General features: G+C 45.0%; 2 protein-coding genes across 2 annotated transcripts in view; one reads left to right on the forward strand and one right to left on the reverse strand.

The window, feature by feature from the left end:
• The first annotated feature begins 1,366 nt into the window (after nucleotides 1-1,366).
• Nucleotides 1,367-2,275, forward strand: cdk5r1b (cyclin dependent kinase 5, regulatory subunit 1b (p35)). Its single transcript, XM_056297668.1, has one exon. It carries the CDS (start codon nucleotides 1,367-1,369, stop codon nucleotides 2,273-2,275), a length of 909 nt encoding a protein of 302 aa, XP_056153643.1.
• Nucleotides 2,276-8,500: 6,225 nt separating this feature from the next.
• The window catches only part of myo1d (myosin 1D), a 126,368-nt gene continuing 109,233 nt past the window's right edge, over nucleotides 8,501-25,635 (reverse strand). Inside the window, exon 22 of the mRNA XM_056296605.1 lies at nucleotides 8,501-13,212. Coding sequence (XP_056152580.1) covers nucleotides 13,056-13,212 — 157 coding nt within the window. The 3' untranslated portion in view covers nucleotides 8,501-13,055. The remainder of the gene's footprint in view (nucleotides 13,213-25,635) is intronic.

Below are 25,635 nucleotides of genomic sequence, written 5' to 3' on the forward strand. Positions count from 1 at the left end.
CTCATTTCGACGCAGGCGTCCACGTTCAGAACCATGGAGAGCACCGACGTACACGGGCCCTTATCACGCCGAGCTGTCGGGCAAAGCATCCTGGCGTCTTTCTGATATCAGGTCACGAATTAGGTTCCGATTCTATTTGCGTTTCCTGCAGCCGATTTTTGGGGGGATTTTACTACAACAGTGGAAAAAAACAAACAAAAAAACCAATCGCCAAGATGATGGCGCGTGATGGAATGAAGGATTTATCCCGTTTTAATCCTGCGCGAGGGTGCATACAGCATTTATCATTTACATTTATCAGTATTGTGGTCCTCCATGTATAGTACCGCAGTAAGGATGAGGTCATTGTGGGCCTGTATAAACGCTATATTTCCGTTTTTGACTCTAGGTTCAGCTAAGACGCCATTGCACTGGCTGTATATATATATATATATATATATATATATATATATATATATATATATATATATATATATATATATATATATATGTATTACTCACAGTCTTAGCAGCAAGTGCAACCTTCCTTTATGGTGTTTACGTTTCAGGCTGCCATTTTAGCAGGAGGGGAGGGCTCCGGTGTCATTCCCTCTGACTTCTCAGCCGATGCACACAAAAATAGACCTTTTAACTAAAAAGGTCTTCATTCGTCTACCATGAAAACGACCTTTCCCCCTGTTTATTTGGGCTTCGGCTAATCTACAATGTTGAACTACAATGATCAAATATGACGCTTTCATTCGTACACTCTTAAGTCATCCCCCCCAATTAATGTCGTCTACAGTCAAATACACAATTTTACATTCAGTGTTGTAAACGTTTTGATGTTTGAGCACCCACTTATAAGAGTCGTTTGCAGAAAGTGAGAATGTATAAGCTGCTATTTTCATCAGTGTAAATTATACATCAAGTCGCATTCCTCCATTAAAAAAAAACCCCATCTGAATAGATAAATATGAACTTCTCCTGTTTAATCCTAATAACTGAAACCCTACTATGTTTTCAAATAAATTTGCTGTTTCTGAGCAGGTGACAAATAGGCAAACGCAACAGATCCCCTACTCGTTATTTAGCTGATCGTTTACCCCTTCTGTTTCCAACAGGCACTGCTGACCAGCCACAGCCACAGCGAGGCCAAATATATTGTTTTAGTCAAGGTGACCTGTGTCTCTGCAGGGAGCAGTTTACAGGAAGACAACCTCCTTGGCTTTAGATGTCTGATACCAACAACAGCTTGTAGCCCAGGTCTCTCAGCTCCCGGAAGCATCGAGGCATTGAGACCAATAAGGATCTCCAGACTGTGCCGGCAGACACTTTCTTGACCCAGCGCGGCTAAAGCCCCTGGATATCCCACCACATATTCATCATGGGAACCGTGCTGTCTTTGTCGCCCAGCTACCGGAAAGCGGCCCTCTTTGAAGATGGGCCGGCCACCGTGGGCCACTACACAGCTGTCCAGAACAGCAAGAACGCCAAAGACAAGAACCTGAAGCGCCACTCTCTCATAAACGCACTACCATGGAAGCGGATTGTGGCGGTGTCGGCCAAGAAGAAAGGGTCCAAGAAGGTGCAGCCCAACGGCAACTACCAGAACAATGTCACCCATCTCAACAACGAGAACCTGAAGAAGTCGCAATCCTGCGCGAACCTGTCCACGTTCACCCAGGACCAGAGCACCCCAGCACTCACCAAGACCTCAAACAATGCCGTGTCGTCCGTCAAGAAAGCCCCTCTGACCAACTCTAATGTGGCCTCCGGGACCCCCAAGAGAGTGATCGTCCAGGCCTCCACCAGTGAGCTGCTGCGTTGCCTCGGGGAGTTCTTATGCCGGCGCTGCTACCGGCTGAAGCACCTGGCCCCCACCGACCCAGTGCTGTGGCTACGCAGCGTGGACCGGTCCCTGCTGCTCCAGGGCTGGCAGGACCAAGGCTTCATCACGCCTGCTAATGTGGTCTTTGTCTACATGCTGTGCCGCGACGTGGTCTCCTCGGAGGTGGCCACGGAGCATGAGCTGCAGGCAGTGCTGCTCACCTGCCTCTACCTATCCTACTCCTACATGGGCAATGAGATCTCCTACCCGCTCAAGCCCTTCCTGGTGGAGAGCTCCAAGGAGACCTTCTGGGACCGCTGCCTGTCCATCATTAACCTGATGAGCGCCAAGATGCTCCAGATCAACTCCGACCCGCACTATTTTACCCAGGTGTTCGCCGACCTGAAGAACGAGAGCCAGAAGGAGGAGGAGAGGAGCCGCCTGCTCATTGGCCTGGACCGGTGAGGGGACGCCGGGGGGGGGGATATGGGCTGGGGTTGGGTGGTTGTTGAGGAGGGTGATAGCGGGCCCTCAGGGGAGGCAGAGCATACTCCAGTCTGGCATTTCAAAATTTCGAAGCTTTTTCTTTTTTGACATTGTCTCTTTAGTATTGTACAAATTGAAATGAGAGTAGGCACACTTTGGAGTACTTCACATTTACAATTTTTTTCTTCTCCAACAAGACTAAGGAGACCCTTACATTTTTAACAGGATGGGGTGGGCTGGATATTGAAGGTTGAATGAGGGATATTTGTCTAATATATATCCAGAATGTTGTAATTGTGTCAGCAAGGGGACAAGAGGATTTCATTATAATCAAGAGCAACAGTGCACCCTTTTTTTTCTTTTTCTGCTTCCAGTAGATACATATGTAAATGGCCAAATCCTATTTTTAAATAAACAAGGAAAAGATTTTCTCTAAACACGAGAATGGAAGCTTTTTTGAAGATTCTACACAAAATCCAAAAAAAAAAAAAAAAAAAAAAAGAATGCCAGACTCGGGTACACCCTTTGCCGATGTACACATACTATATCCCTCTATATAAATATATAAAAATAAAGAAAACAAAAGATACAGACAATGAGGCAAAACAAATATTAGAAAAAAGGAAGCATAAATCTACAGCAATGAATGTGGCGAGGACTGAGGCTGCTGCAGCCTACCGGTGACCTTTTGACTGTTTGACGATATGATGTGCACTGCCCACTGCAGGAGAGTGAGGGCCATCGCGTGACTGGCTTTCTTCATACATCATGGATGAACACACATCTCCTCGCTGCGAATCCTGGCTCTTTTTGGAAACGCCACGACCCTCACCACCCAACCTCCATTACAAGGATACGACCGGACATTTCTGCTGCAGCAATGCATATCTGGCCATCTTGCAAAGAGCAGGTGGAGAGGCCTCCAGTACCGGATCCATGTTGTTGAGGGGTTTTTTGTTTTGTAGCCGTGCAGTGGGACATATTTGGGGGGGATGGTTACACAGACTTGACAACGAGCCAGCGTTGCACTGTGGGACATTTGCTCAAATGAAGGCAGGAGGAGGCCAACAGTTAGTGGTCATTGGCTCTGTGTTCAGAGAGACCTACTTTATTTTCATCTGAGAGAAAAAGAAATTAAAAAAACAAAAACAAAAAACAAACAAACAAGTTAATGGATGATTTCCTCCCCAAAAGCTCATACCTGCGGAAGCTTATTTATTAATTTTCTGAAACAAGTTTTGATTTTTTTTTCTCATTAACTTATAAATGTAATCCAATGCACGCGTGCCATGCAATTTTACAGAGTTTTGGAGGGTAGGAGCAATTCCTTTACTTCTTTCTACATGATTTGTTAATCAACTGCATCTGCATTAGAGAATGCTGTGAACAAAGTGAGACTAGTTTATTTAGCTATGCTTGCTAAAATAGGCTATTTGTTTACCAAGGAATTCTTTTGTACTTTTGTCATAAGGTGTCGAAAACACTTTGGAATGATGGTTAATTTTGTGCTTATGACTCAGCATAGAAAATGTTTAAACAGTGCCATATCTTCGATGAAAATCCAGAAGGTCAGAGAACTTTGAAAGATGTATAGCTGTTGAATGATTGGATGGATTTGCTGTCAACTAATGACTACTTATTGAAGCTTATTTATTGCCATTTATTTATTCTCTCGGCACATTCATCATATATGAAAGACCGTAAGCAAGTGATTGCAGACTTTGGACTGGGACAGAATATGGGGAAGAGGTTTTGCTGGCGTAACTGGTGAGCTTGTCTTTGGTGGGAATGAAGATTGATTATGGTTGTTGCCAATGAATGTCGCAGTGATTTTAACACTGAATATCAAGTTGAGGCCCTCGCGTTAAAACCAGTATTAAATCTGACCATCACCAAAGTGAAGTCATCAGGGAAAGCATCACAGAATGAAAGACTCACTGGCCCTGTATTTAAGACTTAGCCCTGAAAACCATTTCTCATTCATACACCCAGCCTGCATGAACAGCCCAGCTGCTATCCAACACATTAGGTAGAGCGGGAAAAAAAAATCCACAAAGGTACAATAAACGAGTCATTTCAATGGCGTTCAGTGTTACAGCATAAAATGCGAGTTTATACTGAAAGGTAATCCACTGTTACCATGTCTGTGTAAATCAAACCTGAGGCAGCGTGGTATTCATCTTGCCACTAGAAGAGATGAGATGATTTTATGTGTAAGATTCCCACCGACCTCTGTGGAGATAATCAGGTTTTTCAATCAGACAAGGTGTGTGTGTGTGTGTGAGAGAGAGAGAGAGAGAGAGAGAGAGAGAGAGAGAGAGAGAGAGAGAGAGAGAGAGAGAGAGAGAGAGAGAGAGAGAGAGAGAGAGAGAGAGAGAGAGAGAGAGAGAGAGAGAGTGTTGGGGGGGTATTTTCATCCTCCAAGCTTCTGCAGATATATTTGTTAAAAATGGCAACTGAATTCACTGTTCTCACATCCAGATATGACTGAACAAGGGATCAAACAAAATGATGTGTAAAAAACAAAACAGTGAGAATAACGTATTTACTGGATTTTACATCTCATCTCAGTAATGTTCAGTTGTGCATGTGTTCTTTTCAGCAGCCATATTTCCTGAACTGCTCTGGCTAAAGAAAACAAACAAAAAACAAAAGCGAAAAAGGTGGCAAGAGGTGTAGGCTGCCAGGGACTCTAACTTACACGTCATTTCATTTCAAACAACAAGGCTTTTGTCCTGTGATGATAGTTGTTTCCGGAGAAACGGGTGGGAATATCTGCCTCTCCTCTGCTGGGTTAGTGTGAGTCACAGGAAATGAGCAGTCGAAACCGTCATGACCCGTTGTCTTCTCCGCCTTGGCATTATGACTGCTACACGGGTCTGTGGAGTTAATGAGTGGGGGGTTCGGTTGGAGCGTCATCGTTTACTATTGCAATAGGGAGACTCGCACTTTGGATTGGCTACTGCTCCGGCAGAAAAACAAAAAGCAGGGCACTGGGGTCAAAGGTCAAAAACAGAGAATCCCCTTGATCCTCTCTCTGTCTATGTGCCCCAACTCACTGAAATGTGCCATTTTTTTCCACTTGCATCACTGAGTAGTTGTTTGAGAACATACTTTTGAAAAGCTTATAATAATATGTAAAAAGACTCAAGTGATAGTTTAAGATTTCTGTCAAATTCTTTTTTTTTCCTGTATCTTGTTGCGTACTTTGTAGAACAAAAAAAAAAAGGTGGTAAGAACTTCAAAAAGGGAGGCATTCAATGACCGCATGGGTGAGGGAATGTGTGATCATATGTGTGTGTGCGTGTTTGTGTGACTGGGAGAGTTTTATTTGTACAGAAGAATGTGCGAACTTTTGTTTTCTTATTGAGAACAAGCGGGAACATATACACCACGCCGGAACAAGGCTTGGTTTTCCTGTTGGTGGGGGAGGGAGGGGTGTTGATGCTGTTCAATAAAACGCTCTTTTTGAAAAAGAAAAAAAAAGCCGTTGCTGTAATTGAAACTTTTTTTTCAGTTGGTTTCTGCTTACTTTAATTTATTTTTGTACTGTGATGGAAAATAAAATGCACTGATCATTTAAGACACTCACTGGTCTTGCTGTGCCTCTCTTTATGGGTGTAGACAAAGATGTTACGCCACAGCCTTAGCATGCATTCTGCAAACACATTGCGTGGCAGGTCATGAAGTCATCACAATGCTCTGGGTTGGCGGGTTTACCTGGAATCAATGTCACATTGGAGAGCAGAGGCGTTTTTGTTAGGATCTTGGAACATTGGGGGGTTAGCCCATCCACGAAATCTTTAGATTTTCCCCCAATAATTGCACCATTTTCAAGTTATATCAAGGTGAAATGAATATAAGATGTGAGACACTGTGCTCTACCAAACGATCCCGGTCAGGTTCGTCAGCTGGCTTTCACAATATGAAATCAAAATAAACAAAATGAGTGCAATCTGCGTTCTCATTCAACTTCGTTATTATTTGTATTTTCAGCAGCAGAAGTAAAACCCCAAGAAAAAAAACAAGAGCCTTTGACATTGATGGAGCAGTCATATGGTAGATTGTATGTTACCAATGCTTTGTTGGATTGTGAAAATTGACCAACCCTGCTCTCATAGCTTCTGCTTCTATTGTATGACAAGGGCTCATTTTAAACTGTGACAAATCATGTTAACCATCTTATCTATCTGATACTCTCCTCTTCTTCACTATCTATCTGATACTCTCCACTTCTTCACCTCTCCAGTACCTCTTTTGGTGTCTCATCCATCTGTTGCATTCCTCATCTCCTCTGCTCTCTCCTCCTGTTCTCTTCTCCTCTCTGTCCTAAAAAGGATGCAAACAGCATATGCCAACCAAAATCTAACCAAATCGCTCATTCGTTGATGTGAGGAGTAGATCATAAGCACTCTTTATTTATCAGTTTACTTTATACATTTACAAAGCTATAATCATATGTAAAGGTGTGCCTCAGAAATACTTGTTTTCATAAGAAGAAGAAAGACATTTTATTTTGTCATTGCACAGGTTACAATGAAATTTGTTCCCTGCATTTAACCCATCCTATTGTATAGTAGCAGTGGGCAGCTGCAGCACCCGGGGACCAACTCCGGTTCTTCTTTCCACTGCCTTGGGCAGGGGTAAAGACAGGAGTATTAACCCTAACATGGTCTTTTTGATGGTGGGAGGAAACCGGAGCACCTGGAGGAAACCCATGCAGGCAGGGGGAGAACCGTTAAACTCCACACAGAAAGGACCTGGGACGGCCTGGGGTTCGAACCCAGGACCTTCTTGCTGTGAGGCAACAGTGCTAACCACTGGGCCACCGTGCCGCCCATCAATAATTATTACAGGTCACTGCGCATGAACAGAGTCTACAGTGAAGGGACCCATAATACATAGACGTTAATATATTTACTTGCTTAATTTAGTTCCTAAAAATGGCAACTGTTCTTTCACTTGATTTAACATATCTTCTTGCTGTGAGGCAACAGCACTAACCACTGGGCCACCATGCCGCCACATAAATGGCGTGCCTTGTGACAAAAACGTCTGAGGACCACTGAGCGAGACTAGCTAGCTTGCTAAAGAGCCCCCTTCTTCACCAACCTGAGCTTTTAGATGACGCAGTGGCACTCTCACGTCCTGGCTCATCTGCTGCAACAGCAACAACTCTTCCTCCGCCTCATCTGCACCTCGTTGCCTTCATCCGTTTGCTTTTTGAAAAGGCTTCTTACATCCAGGGCCTTCAGTGAATAAGCTAGCTAGCTAGCTAGCTACAACCGGATAACAACGACAAGCCCTGCAACCGGTGCGGCCGCTCACTCTTGCGCTCTCACACACAAAATGCGCGCGTGCCAAGTAGTGTGACGTAGATCTGCTGCTTGAATAACACACAGAGGACCCAAAACACGATATCGTAGTATTTATGAGTGTTTTAATGCATGGTCGTAATAAAAGATGAATAGACTTTTTTGTAAAAAAAATAAAGAATAAAAAAAAATTCAAATCCGGGGCTGTTCACAAAACATTCGGGGCTGTAGCCCCGGACGCCCAGGGAAGAGTCACTGCAGACACCTGTTGACACGTCAAAGATTATAAACAGACGAAACTTGATTTACATCTAACTAGTCATTTAATTGTGCGACTTTATCAGGGTTTTTTTTTGTTTGTCAAATTTTGCTGGTTGGTGACTCAAAGTGCGATATGTTTGTCGACAGCATAGAAACACACCGGTACAGATACACAAAACAAGTGAGGTCATCAGTGATGAATCCGCCATCACCCACCCTCCACCCGTTTTTTTTTTTCAATCATTTATCACATTACAGCGCCCGGCTTCTCCATCCCACTTTGCCCACTAACTAATCATCCATCAGAGGGGGATTAACCAACCCCTGGCCGGGTTAGCCAGCGCCAGGTTGACACGGTACCCGCGCAAAGCGCAGTCATCGTGCTCGGCTGCGGGGTCCTTCCGCCGTCTCGACGTGACGTCACCCAGGCCACCAGCTGCCGGTGGGCGGATTAACGTTATGACCGCATCGCACATAGGACACAACAGCTGGCCTTGGAAGACGCATTAGAGCCAACACACCAGCACTCCGAGCCTGCTTTAATGACTAAGGCTTTATCCCAACGAACCGGGCCAGCGTCAAGCCTGAGGAATGAGCGAGCAAGAGTCAAACGGAAAACTGACTGGAGAAAAATCATTTATTAATGAAATGATCCATGTAAGCGCTTTCATTGTGGAACATAATGGACTGCATTCATCTGCATCATACACAAGCAACACAGTGGTACGTCAATGTACGACAGCTCATTTCTCTTTAGATTTGGTGGGTGCATTGTTTTTATTTGCGGTCAGTATTGATGAATTACACAAAAAATGCAAAATACAAAAATTAGGCACATCCATTACTTGATCAGTTTGGTGGTATAAATGCAGGTTCCTCTCTCAGGTTTGAGAGAAGCCAGTGAGAGTGAAATATATCGATGAAATGGAGAAAAATGTGTCTTGATTGTAAGCCCTCCAAATTCTACAAATGGGTCAAAATAAAAACATTCAGTATTTTGCTCCTTTTTTAACAATGTCAAATATGAGCAAGCAAGACTGGTGATCTGAAATCAACTGTACAACTAATTGAGCTGTGATTTAAAAAAAAAGAGAAAATAAAGCTTCACTTTCACAGCAATTTCAATGAGGCACTTAAGGAAAAACAAAAAACATTGGGGATTTCCCCCAGGGAAGCTTTTCAATGACGTGACATAACACCGAGAATCATCGCTGAGACCCCACGATTAGCATTAGCATGGCAACTCCAAATGTCCCCTGGTAAGAGCGGACAGTGTGGGGTCACAAGTGATGTTGGATATCTACACAGGACTGAAAGAACACATATGGTAATCGCTAACATCTCACTGGAGAGAAGGACACCAATGAGGAGAAAACAACACAATGGCACTGATAAACCTCCTTTTGGTAGAACTCATATCTTCAAAAATCTCTCTTTGCCCACATTTCCAGAGGATTTCTATAAAAATGGCCAGTAATTACTGCCTTGTTTGAGAGGTGTCCCGCTTTGATTTAATGACGCTGATCGGCAAAACAAAAAGGATTACAGGAGAAAATGAGCAGATGATGCTCGGGGTCGCATGCAAGAAAGAAAGCAAGAGTTGTTGTTTTACCTTTTGGGTTAATATTTGTATAGGATAAGCAGTTGCTCCACGTGCAATGGGGTTTATTTATTAGGGATGGCTTTTTGTTTGTGGAGTCTCTTTTCTTTCCCTCTCTCTCTACTCCTTGGCACAGGAGGGTCTAAAAAAAACCCAAAACAATCTTTCACTGCCCTGCAGAATGGTACAATTGATTCAACTGGGAGAGGAGCCAAGAGATTTGATGGTGGAAGAAAAATAGGAATAAGGAGGGGGAGAAAGTAGTGGGAGTAGGAGGAGGAGATGGGAGGCCCAAGCGAGGCTTTGTTCTCCAACAAGAGTTACCCCCCCCCCCTTTGCCGCCAGAGGTGTAAAGAGAAGAGAGGAGAGAGAGGAGGAGAGAGAGAGCGAGTGAGAGAGCTACTGATGTGAGAAGTGACAGTGAGTCCATTCTAATGATGAGTAGAGAATAGCAGTGCAGAAAGGAGAGGAGGAGCCCTGTGGGAGATATCATGCTCAAGGATATGTAGAGTTCTGGTCACACACACACACACACACACACACACACACACACACACACAGCCCCAGGCCTAAGCTCATTTGAAAACCTTTTACTACCACAAATGTCACATCACTAATCCACTCCTATAAATACATAATTTCCCCCCAAACAACTCTTTTTGGCTTTCAAGTGCCTGATCAAGGGATGAGACCAAGGTCATATGCGGTAAAGCTGCGAGGTAAAATGGAGATCTGCTTGTTCAAGAGACGTGGTCACTTACAGACTAATTAAGATAAATGATTTGTCCAGGCAACAGTCGGGTGCAATTAAGCAGACTGTGATAGTTGTGGAATTGACTGGTAAGAAGGTCCACCCCCCCCCCTGCTAAAGTAATGCTGACTACGATTCACTGCACTTTGCCACTGTAACTAGGCCAGGCACCCAGAGAGCATCGACTCATAACTGGGCCGTCACCAGAACCGCAATACTAGCTCATTCAGTCACCCAGAAGGTGCCAGGACAACTAATTCTCTATGGGAGTACTGAGTTGTTTGGTTTCCTCGTCCTCGCGGTGCGCGCCGTGCCATTTAGAGTCTGTCATCTGTCATCATGACAACCTTTATAACATGGCTTCATATTATAAAATGCAAGTATCTGAATTACCATGAATAATTCCTGCCGGGTGATTGATAACTGAGCTCAGCATTACATGAATTAGAAACGGACCGGCCATAATTAAAGGCGGATATGTAAACTGAATATATTCAGAGCGGCAACGATAGGAGTTGGCCAGTAAGCAGCAGACACATCATTACAAAAATGACAAAATAGCAGACATTTATGGCGTATACATCTTGTGGGGAAAGATTAATGTGGTGGATGCTGTATGAGGCCCAACAAGACATGTTGTGATCTTGCAAGCTCCTGCTTTAAGCTTCCAATGGTTGGGAAAACCATTGAAACAAAGCGTGAATTATACCAAATTGGTCAAACAAGAAAAGTGTGACAAATTTCAGCACGGCCAATGGCTTGTGAGCACACCACTGACGCGCCTTTTAGTCTTCCTATTTATTGTTCATGCTTCGATTTTGGTTATCTCTGTTGAAAAACATGAGAAACATTTTTTCTCCAGCTTTTGGTGGACGATAAGGTGAAATGAAAGCTGATGTAAGTCTTATAATTTTTATGGAAAAAAAAAGAAGAAGCAAATTCTATTCCATCCTTATGCAAAAGTGTAGACTCCTATGCCTGGGCTATAGATAAAGACAGGTACAGTGGAACGGAGGTCTTAGTATATTGCTGGGATAAGCAGTCGTTGGCATGTTGGAGACAACAGGCCCTCTGTCATACAAGGCCTGTCTCTCCTCCGTTCACTCACTTCACCATGGCCACTAGCCAGACTCTGGTACACAGCCAAGGAGAGAGGGCAAAACAGCAAAAAGCTAATCAACACTCACACACACACACACACACACACACACACACACACACACACACACACACACACACACACACACTTTGATGGAGGGCATATCTATCGGGAGTCCATTCAAAGGGAGTGAGGGCCACCACAAGTCAACAGACCATTGACTTCAACAGTATGGCCACAGATGACACTATGTCCAGGGACCGGCGGGTCACTTCGGACTCTACAGTACTTTGGTAATACTTGTTGAAAGAATGTGCTCCGTAAATGAAAGTTCCACCAGCTGGAAATGTATAAAATGATTGATAGCACAAAATAAAAAAAAACATATTCGGGTGCATTTTTAAAAGACAGTAGTCGTTTGTTGCAAGAATGAATACACTAGTACAGACTGTATCCTATATAATCCAGAGATACTGAATAATGAAGTTCAGGTAGATAATTTTAACTGAAAGTAATACAGTATATTAATGTTCTTCTGTATTAAATCTAACATCCCTCTGTACACCTTGTTGTAGTATAAGTGCTGTGCATAGAACAATGTATAAACTTTTTATATATATATATATATGCTTTGACTAATATTATATAAGCATTAAGGATATTATAAGGGTATAGACAGCATAGCAGGGAGGAAAAGATGAGGGATTTAAATTAAAGAAATTTTAATGCTTCCTTTGAAGCAGGTTGCAATGTTCAGGATATGCTCAACACATCCAACTCAATACCCTGTGACTAATAAACCAACAATGAATTAGATTCGACATTTGTGCCTCAGACACTGAAAAAAAAAAAAAAAAAAACACCGAACCACATTCTCCGTCATGGCGTTCGTTCCCATGATGTCATTGGAGATGTGTGTTCAAACACAAACACGGGGAAAAGCAAAATATAAAGAAATTAAAATTAAAAGTTGCAGATTCATTTACATTTACCATCTAGGTAGGTAGGTCAGCAAAAAAACAAAAAAACAAAAACAAAACAAAAACACATTATTATTCGTGGGAATGAACAGAATCTGCACAAAACTCAATGAGTCAAAGCAAGAAATTTCAAGTGTGGCTGTGGCCAAGCATCTCTGAAATTATCCGAGGGTCATAACTGCACATTATATCACTGCCTAGCCATTTCGCTGAACTCTCATTTGATATGGTTCCTGCTGCAAGGATTATGAATCCAAACAGCCTGTGACATTTTTTTTTATTCATTACGCAACGCATCATTGGCTCCGAGGACAGATCCCTTATAATCTCCCCTCACCTTGACTACCCCAGTTTTCTCTAGACACCAGGTATTTCACTTGTAGCACACTAAATACTGTGCTATGTAAAGCAGATGGCGTTTGGAAAGGGGGAAGAAAAAAAAAAGGAATGTCTTTGGTGGTCTATCTTACAGTGCATAAGTTTAAACTAGCTAATAGCATTTTTGCATGTGGGCATCTTGTACATTTCCTATTCAGAACATTGCATAGAAACCCATGCAACAGCTCAAATTTGGCATGGCTTTGGATTCTGAGGATACAATTATCCCATTCGTCCCCCGGAGCTGCTATCTATACTGTACATCACAGGGCCACGTCGTTGTCAGCTCAGCACACAGGAGATGTGAATCAGAAGTGAATCATCGTCTCGGTCTGGGTTGAAATCTGTTGCCACTGTCCTTGTAGTCTCCCCCTTCTAGTTTCCAGGCACAGCCAGTATGTAACCGGATCGGCTCTTAGTGAAGTCTGGCTGCGATTGGTTGATCTTGGGTTCAACAATGACAGTGCACTTCCTGCCATTCATGCTGCACTGGATGGGACTGGTGATGCTTACTTGCAACTTCCTCTTCTCGCTATAGAGAGATAGTGGCGGGGGGGGGGGGGGGGCAGAGGGAAAAGAACAAGAGAAGAAACATGGTGAAAAGTTACTCAATACTGGTGGAAAGGTGAGATTTGAGACATACGGTCATATAGGCCCATTAAGGAAGTTAGAATTACAGTTCAATATCCATCCATCCATCCATTATCCAAATCACTTATCCTGCTCAGGGTCGCGGGGATGCTGGAGCCTATCTCAGTAGTCATTGGGCGGCAGGCGGGGACACCCTGGACAGGCCGCCAGTCAAACACACACACACACACACACACACACACACACACACACACGCACACAAACCCTAGGGACAATTTGGTACGGCTGATTCACCTGACCTACATGTCTTTGGACTGTGGGAAGAAACCGGAAGAAACCCACGCAGACACGGAGAAAGCATGCAAACTCCACACAGAGGACGACCCCCCAAGGCTGGACTACCCCGGGGCTCGAACCCAGGACCGTCTTGCTGTGAGGCGACTGCGCTAACCACTGCACCACCGTGCCGCCCCCAAGTGTTAGCATTTACAAGCAAATTCCATCCAAAGGACAGAACTGTTCAGTTCAATATTGTGCACTTAAATCTTTTTTTTTTTTTTTTTAGCGGTATGATAATACAAATAGGTTTTGTGTATCCTTGCCGCAACCATTCCATATACGCAACTCTCCTTAGTGGCTCGGCAATCCATTTAGTCATAACCTGAAGCAGGGAAATAAAATATGCAGAACCATTAGTGAGCTGTGTGTGTGTCTGTGAAAGGGAGAGAAATGGGAGGGGGGGGATATATCCTGAGATCCTGCATGTATGGATATCTCCTTAGATATCCATACATGCTATTCAGATAATTAACAATGAAGAAGCCAGGCACGAGTGCCGACAAAAGAAGGCTCCATATGGCAGCACTGGGGCTGTGGCACAACAGCGGATTGGCTTTTAGTGTCTGTCACGTCTAGTTAGGTCTTTATGTGGGTGAATGGGCATTTAGCCATGTTTGCTCTTAAGGGGGATCGATGAGGGAAATCAAAGAGAGGGAAAAAGGCATAAATCGCATGGCTGATCCTGCGTTGAGGCAGACAGAGACAGATGTAATGTAAATATGTAGGGCAGAGAGAAAAGACAGACAATGAGACTCGGCGATCAATAGAAATTGATGATTCTTCGTCAGGGAAAGAATATATTTCAAGAAAAACAGTGAGAGAAAGAAAAGACGGAGTGGCCAGAATCTAATACAAATCTGTAATGTGGCGGATTTTAAATAGAAAAATAATTCTCTCTTGTTTAGCCGACATGAACAGCCCCTCATCGCGTCAAAGTTTCTCGCTGGCACAGTTACTGCCCAGTGCCGATAATAATCGCCTTTGAAAACAAATCTGTTAGAAATGAATATTACTTAATGTTGGATCCATTATTCCAGCACAGAGCTGTTAAAGTGCCTCTGTCGAATCTAAAGTGAGGAAATGAGTCATCCGAAACTGCTAACAGCGGTCTGTTGCGCAATGACAATAGGTCATAAACAACAACAATGCGCCATGCTGCCCACGCTGCCCTCCTCAAAGAAGCGGGTGTATCCATCTCGCCTTGTGCAGGGATGAAGAATCACTGGGTAGCACTGCCTCTGGTTTCCATGGAAACCTGACACCCCCCTCACCCCCCGAAACTGAATTCCTCCATCTGTCACCGCCACTGTGGCCAGCCAATGAGACTACATGTATTACGTGTATGTGTGTGTGTGTGTGTGTGGGGGGGGGGGGGGTTGTGATAGATGTTTCTTTCTCAGTCCGTCTCTCATTCGATTACCTCTAAGTCCTGCTGTCTCACTGGATGCTGTGCTATGCTCTCCATGAAGGGCAAGCAGGGTTACACACACACACGCACACACACATACACACACACATACACACACACACACACACACACACACACACACACACACACACACACACACACACACACACACACACACACACACACACACACACACACAATATGTCTCAGTACACCCCCAAGAGGCTTCCTTTGGACACACCAAGAGTGCATCTGATCACTTTATGATGCGTCAGCAACAAAACCCTGCCTCTAAATTAATACTTTGGCATTTGAATAAAAATGAATGGAGCATTTCATAACTGAGAGGAAATAAACACGATCAGTGGTATCTTAAGGTCACTAGCTGGCTGGCCTTTTCCAAAAGGAGGTGGTCTGAGCCAGTTATGGCCCTAGGGGCAGATTTAGCCCAACGCTGGATGGCCTCTCTTACTGGAAAATCAATCCTTTCCTCGTCTCTGCTGCCCTCCTTTGTGTCTGCCTATGTCCTTCATGCCATGTAGGTCCAGGCTCACTTTGTGCCCCAAACTCCTCCACAATGCTATCAGGAGGAAGACAGCATAGAGAGGGAGAGAAGGAAGGAGGAAGAGAAGGACAAAGAGAGCGAACAAGATGAGGAAGCTTTTGCGGAAGCAGACAATTAAGGGAGGGAGGATGAGGAGGGCGATTAGTGACGGCAGAAGAAGAGGCAGAGGAGAAAACCGAGCGGGCCGAGGTGGAAATTAAGGAGGAGGATGACACGGCGGAGAAGGGTGTGTGTACAAAAGGCATAAGGAGAAAGGAAACATAGAAAGTAGGGAGCACCTGAGGGAAAAGAAAAGGCTGTTGAGATGAGAAGCAAAACAAGTACTGGTGAAGAGGACGGGCGAGTGACCTGGGCTGAAGGACCAGGAATACTGGCCAATACCACTCTGAGTCATCCATTTAACGCTGTACCTGGCTAAGCTCTCCTGCCCACTGAAAAATACATGAGTGCTGCAGACAGGCCGCGAAGGACACTCTGCAAAGCTGGAAGCTGCAGTGGACTCTGGACTGTCAGTTATGATGACAGTGCTACTTGGAGATGAAAAAGTAAACAAAGGCACATCGTCTCTGAGGACTGAAAGCCAAAGCAATGTTGGTGAAGAGTTTCGTTAAAAAAGCAGATACCATCCATTTAAGACATATGATGCATCTTCATCATCATCATCATCATCAGGTCGAGTATCCTCGGATGGCTCAGACCCTCTCACACCACCCGTCTCTATCCTGCATGGCAGCTGGAAGATCCTCAGATGGGCATCCTGTGTCGTCCACAAGTTGATGGATGTAATGTTGAATGTGTAACATATGATACACACTTAAAAAAAACGATTTCTGGAACAAGAGTGCAACTGAGCACGAAATATTACTGATGCTAAATCATAAACCTGATTCAAAGCGGGGAAGTGCTAAAGACTATACGACTATAACCTGTGTATTTCCTGCAAAACCTTGAGAGGGACATTTCAGGCAACCTGGCTCTTTATACTGAAACTGATATACAGCAATGTGATATAAACCCACAGGGCTATCCTAATGAAGAGAGAACAATGCCCAATGCAGAGACAGAGAGAGAGACAGAGAGAGAGGGAGAGAGAGCGAGAGAGCAAGCAAGAGAGAGAGAGAGAGACAGAGAGAGACAGTGAGAGGGGGAGAGCAAGCAAGAGAGACAGAGTGAGAGAGCGAGAGACAGAGAGAGTAAAAGAGCGAGAGAGAGACAGAGCAAGAGAGAGAGAGAGAGAGAGAGAGAGGGAGAATATGGGACAGATGATCAACAAGAGCCCAGTGTCTCTGCCAAGAGGACAGCATACAGGCACGCCCAAATATATGCAGTAAAGAGCTAGTGTGAAGGAACAGACGCTTGGACAAACAAACACAAACAAACGTGTAACCACACGCACACACACACACACACACACACACACACACACACACACACACACACGTACACACGCACGCACGCACGCACGCAACGCCACACATTCACTTACGCAAACTCACATAATGACCATCAACATTTGTGCAAAAACCCAACACACGTGCACATGCAAGAACAATCGACCACTCGAAATCTGCTGGTACACACACATTCAGTAACACACCCACACAAGAGCACACAAAGACATACTGTATGCACTGAATGGAAATGGAGATGAGCTCACACTGTTTTTATCTGTCAGAGCCTCCTCACACATAGCCGCTGCCAACTGATGCTGCTCCATTAAAAAACCATAACCTCCTTACATCAATATCCCACCGCGCGCGCGCACGTGTGTGTGTGTGTGTGTGAAATCACACTGTTCAAGAGCAAAAACACAGCAAGACAGGATAGCAGATGCACATGTGTTTGTTTACGTGCAAGTGTGTTTGTGGTGTATGTGTGCAGGTGTCTGGGTTGTTGGGACAGTGTGTGTGTGTATGTGTGCGTGTGCAGAGTGCAGACAGTCCTGCTGCCTTCCTGTTTGATAGACAGCCAGAGCTCTCTCCAGACGCAGCATGCACATTACAGTAACACTCTCGATCTCTTCAGCCGCAGCAGGGACACACAACCCATGGAAAACATAACACACATGGCCGGCTGTTCTAGTGGTATTATTTTCTGAAATTAGTACAAGCTCATGGTCCTAATAACTTACTTAACAAGTTATCTCCCAAAAAAACCCAGTCTGTAAAAGGACAGAGTTGGGCGTCCGGGTAGTTTAGCGGTCTATTCTGTTGCCTACCAACACAGGGTTCACCGGTTCGAATCCCTGTGTTACCTGCGGCTTGGTCAGGCATCCCTACAGACACAATTGGCCATGTCTGTGGGTGGGAAGTCGGATGTGGGTATGTGTCCTGGTCGCTGTACTAGCACCTCCTCTGGTCGGTCGGGGCGCCTGTTCAGGGGGGAGGGGGAACTGGGGGGAATAGCGTGATCCTCCAACGCGTTACGTCGCCCTGGTGAAACTCCTCACTGTCAGGTGAAAAGAAGCGGCTGGTGACTCTACATGTATTGGAGGAGGCATGTGCTAGTCTGCAGCCCTCCCCGGATTGGCAGAGGGGGTAGAGCAGCGACCGGGACGGCTTGGAAAAGTGGGGTAATTGGCCAAGTACGATTGGGGAGAAACAGGGGGGGAAATCCAATTAAAAAAAAAAAGGACAGAATTGCAGCAAACCAGTCAATGAGAGGGTGGAGACTGGTAATTGTATTTCTGGGAACCCAGTATTTTTTTCTTTCATGTCTCCCCCCTCCCCTTTTTTCCTCCCCAATTGTATTCGGCCAGTTATCCCACTCTTCCGAGCTGTCCTGATCGCTGCTCCACCCCCACTGCCGATTCGGGGAGGGCTGTAGACTACCACATGCCTCCTCTGATACATGTGGAGTCGCCAGCCGCTTCTTTTTCACCTGACAGTGAGGAGTTTTGCCAGGGGGACGTGGCGCATGGGAGGATCATGCTATTCCCCCCGTTCCCTCTCTCTCCCGCACAGGCGCCCCGACCGACCAGAGGAGGCGCTAGTGCAGCGACCAGGACACATACCTACATCCAGCTTCCCACCCGCAGACATGGCCAATTGAGTCTGTAGAGGTGCCTGACCAAGCCGCAGGTAACACGGGGATTCGATCCGGCGATCTCTGTGTTGGTAAACAACGGAATAGACCGCCACACTACCTGGATGCCCCGGGAACCCAGTATTTTGATATTAGTTCAAAAGCACATCATCTGTTTATCTATTATATTTATTCACTCAAATTTAATGAAATGAAATGAGTGAATGAATATCTGTTTAAAAAGCTAGAAAAAGTTAGATCAAATATCAACAGCCAACCCATCCAATCTCACCTCCAACACACTTTTGGTATGTGCCAAGGTATAAAGCAGGAAATGATAAGAGACAGTGGAGTACTGAATATACATAGGTTTGAACAGGCCACCCCATCTCTCTCCGTCGCACTCTCTTCCCCTCATTTACTGGCAGTAACCATCCACTCATTCCATGGTCTACGTTTAACTACAGAGGTAACGCAGGCATCTGTCTCTCTATCTCGCCCCTCTCTCACATGGCTGGGTCCACACGTCTCACGTGTGCCGCCGCGCTATGTTAACATAAACACACACATACCCCCGTTGCTGAGGAAATGGATACACTCAGACGCAGGTGTATGCAGACACAAAAGCATACACATGTACACTACCGTTCAAAAGTTTGGGATCACCCAAACAATTTTGTGTTTTCCATGAAAAGTCACACTTATTCACCACCATATGTTGTGAAATGAATAGAAAATAGAGTCAAGACATTGACAAGGTTAGAAATAATGATTTGTATTTGAAATAAGATTTTTTTTACATCAAACTTTGCTTTCGTCAAAGAATCCTCCATTTGCAGCAATTACAGCATTGCAGACCTTTGGCATTCTAGCTGTTAATTTGTTGAGGTAATCTGGAGAAATTGCACCCCACGCTTCCAGAAGCAGCTCCCACAAGTTGGATTGGTTGGATGGGCACTTCTTTGAGCAGATTGAGTTTCTGGAGCATCACATTTGTGGGGTCAATTAAACGCTCAAAATGGCCAGAAAAAGAGAACTTTCATCTGAAACTCGACAGTCTATTCTTGTTCTTAGAAATGAAGGCTATTCCATGCGAGAAATTGCTAAGAAATTGAAGATTTCCTACACCGGTGTGTACTACTCCCTTCAGAGGACAGCACAAACAGGCTCTAACCAGAGTAGAAAAAGAAGTGGGAGGCCGCGTTGCACAACTGAGCAAGAAGATAAGTACATTAGAGTCTCTAGTTTGAGAAACAGACGCCTCACAGGTCCCCAACTGGCATCTTCATTAAATAGTACCTGTTAGAGCCTGTTTGTGCTGTCCTCTGAAGGGAGTAGTACACACCGGTGTAGGAAATCTTCAATTTCTTAGCAATTTCTCGCATGGAATAGCCTTCATTTCTAAGAACAAGAATAGACTGTCGAGTTTCAGATGAAAGTTCTCTTTTTCTGGCCATTTTGAGCGTTTAATTGACCCCACAAATGTGATGCACCAGAAACTCAATCTGCTCAAAGAAGTGCCCATCCAACCAATCCAACTTGTGGGAGCTGCTTCTGGAAGCGTGGGGTGCAATTTCTCCAGATTACCTCAACAAATTAACAGCTAGAATGCCAAAGGTCTGCAATGCTGTAATTGCTGCAAATGGAGGATTCTTTAACGAAAGCAAAGTTTGATGTAAAAAAAATCTTATTTCAAATAAAAATCATTATTTCTAACCTTGTCAATGTCTTGACTCTATTTTCTATTCATTTCACAACATATGGTGGTGAATAAGTGTGACTTTTCATGGAAAACACGAAATTGTTTGGGTGATCCCAAACTTTTGAACGGTAGTGTACATGCACGCACACATGTGTCCGCTGCAGATGTTAGAAACTACCTGCAGCAGGCTGCTGATAGTTTCTAACATTTGTGGGGGAGAATTAGGGCTGTCCGAGGTGATTATCAGGGAACAGAAAGAGTGACACGGGACAGGCCCACCCCTATATAGAGCTGGGACATAGAGACAGCCGGAGGGCCGGCCTTGCCTTAATGGCCTGATCTACCTTCATTTACTATGGATTGAGTTTGGGTTGGTTTGAAGTGGGAAAGCTGCCTGAAAGGCGAGCTGAGTAAGGTTTTCTAATTAGCATCACTGCGCCTTAGTCAGACAATTTTGCTAGCATAGCTTCTGCAGACGGAATATATTAGTAATAAGATACGGTGGGGTGTGTAAAAAATGGCTGTAGAAGTCCTCGGTCCTCAGCACTTAAAGATCTGCAATACATTTTTATATGTTTTGGCTCCCTGTTTGCCCTTCTTTAAAATGATCCTTCTTTGTGTTTTCTTATTTTTATTTTTGCTTCTTGTGTGGGGAGATGGTGTTGCAAATTCACGTTTGCGGCGGCCTCGCCCAGTACCATCCATGCAGTGTCTTTGTCCACATCTGCGTCTAAGCTTGTGTCTTCATCCAGCTGGCGCTGGATCGGCTGGGAGAGCTTGTCTGCTGTATCTTGTGGGCCCAGGGACCACAGCCCTGCCTGGAGCTGTGCCCGAAGAGGAAACACTGCGGGTGGTCTGACAGGACACGGAAGCAGGACAGACTAAGCTAACTGCTAGCCCATGCAGACCGGCAGTTCCGATAACACCGAGGACGGTCTGGCGGCGGCCTCGCCTGGCGTTGACTGTGGTGTTTTTGATGTTGTCATGTGGACTGCGGGGAAGTGTGTCAAGGGTGTCTGGCTGGGAGATCAGCTGGGGGAGCCTGGCCTGCTGCATCTGGTGGGCCCAGGGACCACGGGCCCACCTGGAGCTGCACCCAAATAGGAAACACCAAGGGTGGTCTGAAAGGATGTAGAAGTGGGGCAGGCTAAGCTAACTGCTAGCCCATGCAGACTGGCAGTTTCAACAGTCATCCTGCGTTCGTTCTCTTAGACAGTGTTTTTTTTTTTTGCAGTTTGATATACACTCACCGGCCACTTTATTAGGCACACCTGTCCAACTGCTCGTTAACGCAAATTTCTAATCAGCCAATCACATGGCAGCAACTCAATGCATTTAGACATGTAGACATGGTCAAGACGATCTGCTGCAGTTCAAACCGAGCATCAGAATGGGGGAGAAAGGTGATTTAAGTGACTTTGAACGTGGCATGGTTGTTGGTGCCAGACGGGCTGGTCGGAGTATTTCAGAAACTGCTGATCTACTGGGATTTTCACGCACAACCATCTCTAGGGTTTACAGAGAATGGTCCGGAAAAGAGAAAATATCCAGTGAGCGGCAGTTCTGTGGGCGAAAATGCCTTGTTGATGCCAGAGGTCAGAGGAGAATGGCCAGACTGGTTCGAGCTGATAGAAAGGCAACAGTAACTCAAATAACCACTCATTACAACTGGGGTATGCAGAAGAGCATCTCTGAATGCACAACACGTCGAACCTTGAGGCAGATGGGCTACAGCAGCAGAAGACCACACCGGGTGCCACTCCTGTCAGCTAAGAACAGGAAACTGAGGCTACAATTCGCACAGGCTCACCAAAATTGGACAATAAAAGATTGGAAAAACGTTGCCTGGTCTGATGAGTCTCGATTTCTGCTGCGACATTCGGATGGTAGGGTCAGAATTTGGCGTCAACAACATGAAAGCATGGATCCATCCTGCCTTGTATCAACGGTTCAGGCTGGTGGTGGTGGTGTAATGGTGTGGGGGATATTTTCTTGGCACACTTTGGGCCCCTTAGTACCAACTGAGCATCGTGTCAACGCCACAGCCTACCTGAGTATTGTTGCTGACCATATCCATCTCTTTATGACCACAGTGTTCCCATCTTCTGATGGCTACTTCCAGCTGGATAACGCGCCATGTCATAAAGCTTGAATCATCTCAGACTGGTTTCTTGAACATGACAATGAGTTCACTGTACTCAAATGGCCTCCACAGTCACCAGATCTCAATCCAATAGAGCACCTTTGGGATGTGGTGGACCGGGAGATCCGCATCATGGATGTGCAGCCGACAAATCTGCAGCAACTGCGTGATGCTATCATGTCAATATGGACCAAACTCTCTGAGGAATGTTTCCAGTACCTTGTTGAATCTATGCCACGAAGGATTAAGGCAGTTCTGAAGGCAAAAGGGGGTCCAACCCGGTACTAGCAAGGTGTACCTAATAAAGTGGCCAGTGAGTGTATGTGTTCTTATAGTTTTTGGATATGTGTTTTTGTCTTTGTGTTGCACTGCTGTGGGCTGGGGGAAACTATATTATGTTTCATTAAATGAAATGACAAATACGGTGTTCCTGATTCCTGATTATTTCTGCTCAAATGTCACGGCTTCTCATGCAAGCGCTCAATTAGACCACTGCAAAGCACAAAGAATGAAACACTTTGAGACAAGGACTAAAAAAAGAAAGAAAGAAAAGAAAACATGACTTGATCAAACACAGCAAGTCCTGCCTAATGAAACCCTCCTTGAATAACCCGAGCTCTCATTCATCAAAACATAACAGAAGACAGCGTTCGCCTGCAGTATTTATTAGGCTGTGAAAGTTCAGAATATCCGGTTGTGCGTATGTTCGATTTAGCTCACTTTCTGCCTCTCCCCATTTCCGTCTTACCATCCTCTTTTTTTATTTAATCTTTTTTTCCCCCTCTGAAGAAATGAGCGAGCTACATTCATAACCAGAGAGATTACTAAGTAGGTCATTTAAAAAAAAGAAGAAGAGAAAAAGCTGGGAAAAAACTTTTAAAGCACAAAATGATATCGACGAAAACGTTACCTCTACAAGCAGAGTGGAAGAAGATGGGCAGAAGGAAAGAAAAAAAATCAAGAATAAATGAAAAAAACTAAAGAAAATTTAAGGAAAATGAACGATAGAACAGAGAAAAAAAAAAGAACATGCGTTGTTTGGAGAGAAGGATGAAGGGAGTCCGAGTCCGAAGCTGCAGGGAGGTTCGGAGGCCCTGCAAAAAGTCTCTGGAGGACGAGAAGGAGAGACGGACCGAGAGGAGAAAAGAAAGAGAAAGGTCAAAAGCTGTGAAACAGAGGGCACCGGTTAATACCGTAAATCCTTTCCTTTTGGCACATTGAGAGCCACGTGAGGCAGGACACTGTACGAATGGGTTACAGCCACACATTGCAGCTCGTTGTGAGAAATCTGGCCTCATGGCTCCCGTGGGCTTACGCTGCAAAACAGCAAACCACCGCACACACCGGCTGTATGGACACCTCCGTATCGTGCCGCATCGGGGCATTTCAGCAACGTCATGCATAATAAATGGAGAAGATGAGGTGAGTGGATGTCAGCACATGGACTGACCATCGGCAGGCTGAAACCTATCAATAACAGCTACACCAGGAACAAGCTGTTCCTCTGTTGTTTAGAGAGTCTGCAGACGCCCGAGTCCAACAAAAGGGCCTCCTCCTCACATCCATCTCTCCGCTGTGATCCCTTGTTTAAGGGGTCGGTAGGAGGTGCAGCCGGAAGTGTGCAAAACAAGGACCTTACTCTCCTGGGGGATGTTGATGATGTTGTACAGATGGCCGAGACTCTCATACACTGTGAAGCCATAATGGCCGCCCAGCAGGGCCAATCCATTGGTCTTAAACAGCCATGAGCTGGCTCTATGGATCTTATCGGCCATATTCATCTTATTCAGTTCCGGTCTTTCTTCTCATTCTTCTTCTTCTCTCTATACCATGAAATCAGTGGCTTAGCCTTAAACTCAAAGGTCAGCAGTTTCCTTGGTCTTTCAAAAGGACCCCTCTACAATGAGGGTGAACGGAAGTGGTTTAAAGGCACATTACACTCATCAATAGCCTAGCAAGGAGGGAGACCAAACCAAAAGGACAGAGGAGTAGCCTTAATTAGTTGCCTCCTACTGACAGGAAACTACTCACTTCTGAAGCCACTTCCCCTCCAGTTTTGCTCATCACAACAAATCAATACGTACATCAGTCAAGAGTTCATCCATTTTCATCCCTTGACACGTAAATGGAGGAGGGTGTGAAGGAAGGGATAGGCGAGATGAAAAAGAAAGGGTACGGTGGAGAAAAAAGCATAATGAGAGATTTATGACGGGTTTCGGGGAGGAAAGGAGAGAGGGACAGAAGAGAGGGAGAAAGAGAAAGGTGGTGGGAGGGACAGAGAGGAAGGAACGAGCAATCAAGGGGGGGGGGAGTGATGAATGGAAGAAGAGTGGGTTGGAGGTAAAGGGAGCCAAGGAGGGAGCAGAGCAAGGGTGGAGGTTAATCATAATTGGACTGACAGTGGCTGGCCGTCGGGGATGATAGGGTGCTGTTGATGGGCGGAGGGAGAGATTGTGTATGTGGGGGAGATTACAATAAACTACATGTAGAGGTCACCGCGGCTCAAGCAAGAGCTTGAATCGTGCCGAGTGCCGATACTGAGCAGAATATTATATCTAGGCTCCCCGGTGCTTTTATCCAAAGTGACGGTAAGACCAGGGGCGATGGCGAAGTGTGTACATTTATAATACACGAACGCAACTCCTTGTGGAGTTACATGGCCTACCCTTAGCATTACGATAACGTTCAACCGCACAAAAACAGAACAGGCTGCCTTGGTAGAGAGTGGCTGGATAGCAGAACAAGTGACGTGCACAGCATATAGTGCACAGTATAGTGTGTCTGTGTGTGTGTTAAGTACAGTACACGGTATTTTTATTTGTTTGCCTTTCTAAAATCTACTTCCATTCTAAATCTACTACTATCCACTAAATTCAGCCGTTGGGCTTACAGACTGAGTAAAAGAGTCCCATTATTTGAACTTCAGTGGGAAAAGTGAATGGTTAGGGTACTTGTAAATGATAACACACAATGCAGCGCTGCTGTTGGGCATAACACTCATGTGATCCGTGTTTTTCCATGCATATGTACTGTATGCACAACAGCGTATGTGTGAGTGTGGCTGTTTGGTAGTCAGGCTGGAAGGCTGTTCACAGCTCTGCAGTGACGTGGGGCTGGGTGCAGAGGAAAAAGTAGGTCAGATAAGCTCCCCTCACATTAACACATGTACATTTCCTTCAGTCA

Source organism: Lampris incognitus, chromosome 17 (genome assembly GCF_029633865.1).
Source record: "Lampris incognitus isolate fLamInc1 chromosome 17, fLamInc1.hap2, whole genome shotgun sequence".
Lineage (NCBI taxonomy): Eukaryota > Metazoa > Chordata > Actinopteri > Lampriformes > Lampridae > Lampris > Lampris incognitus.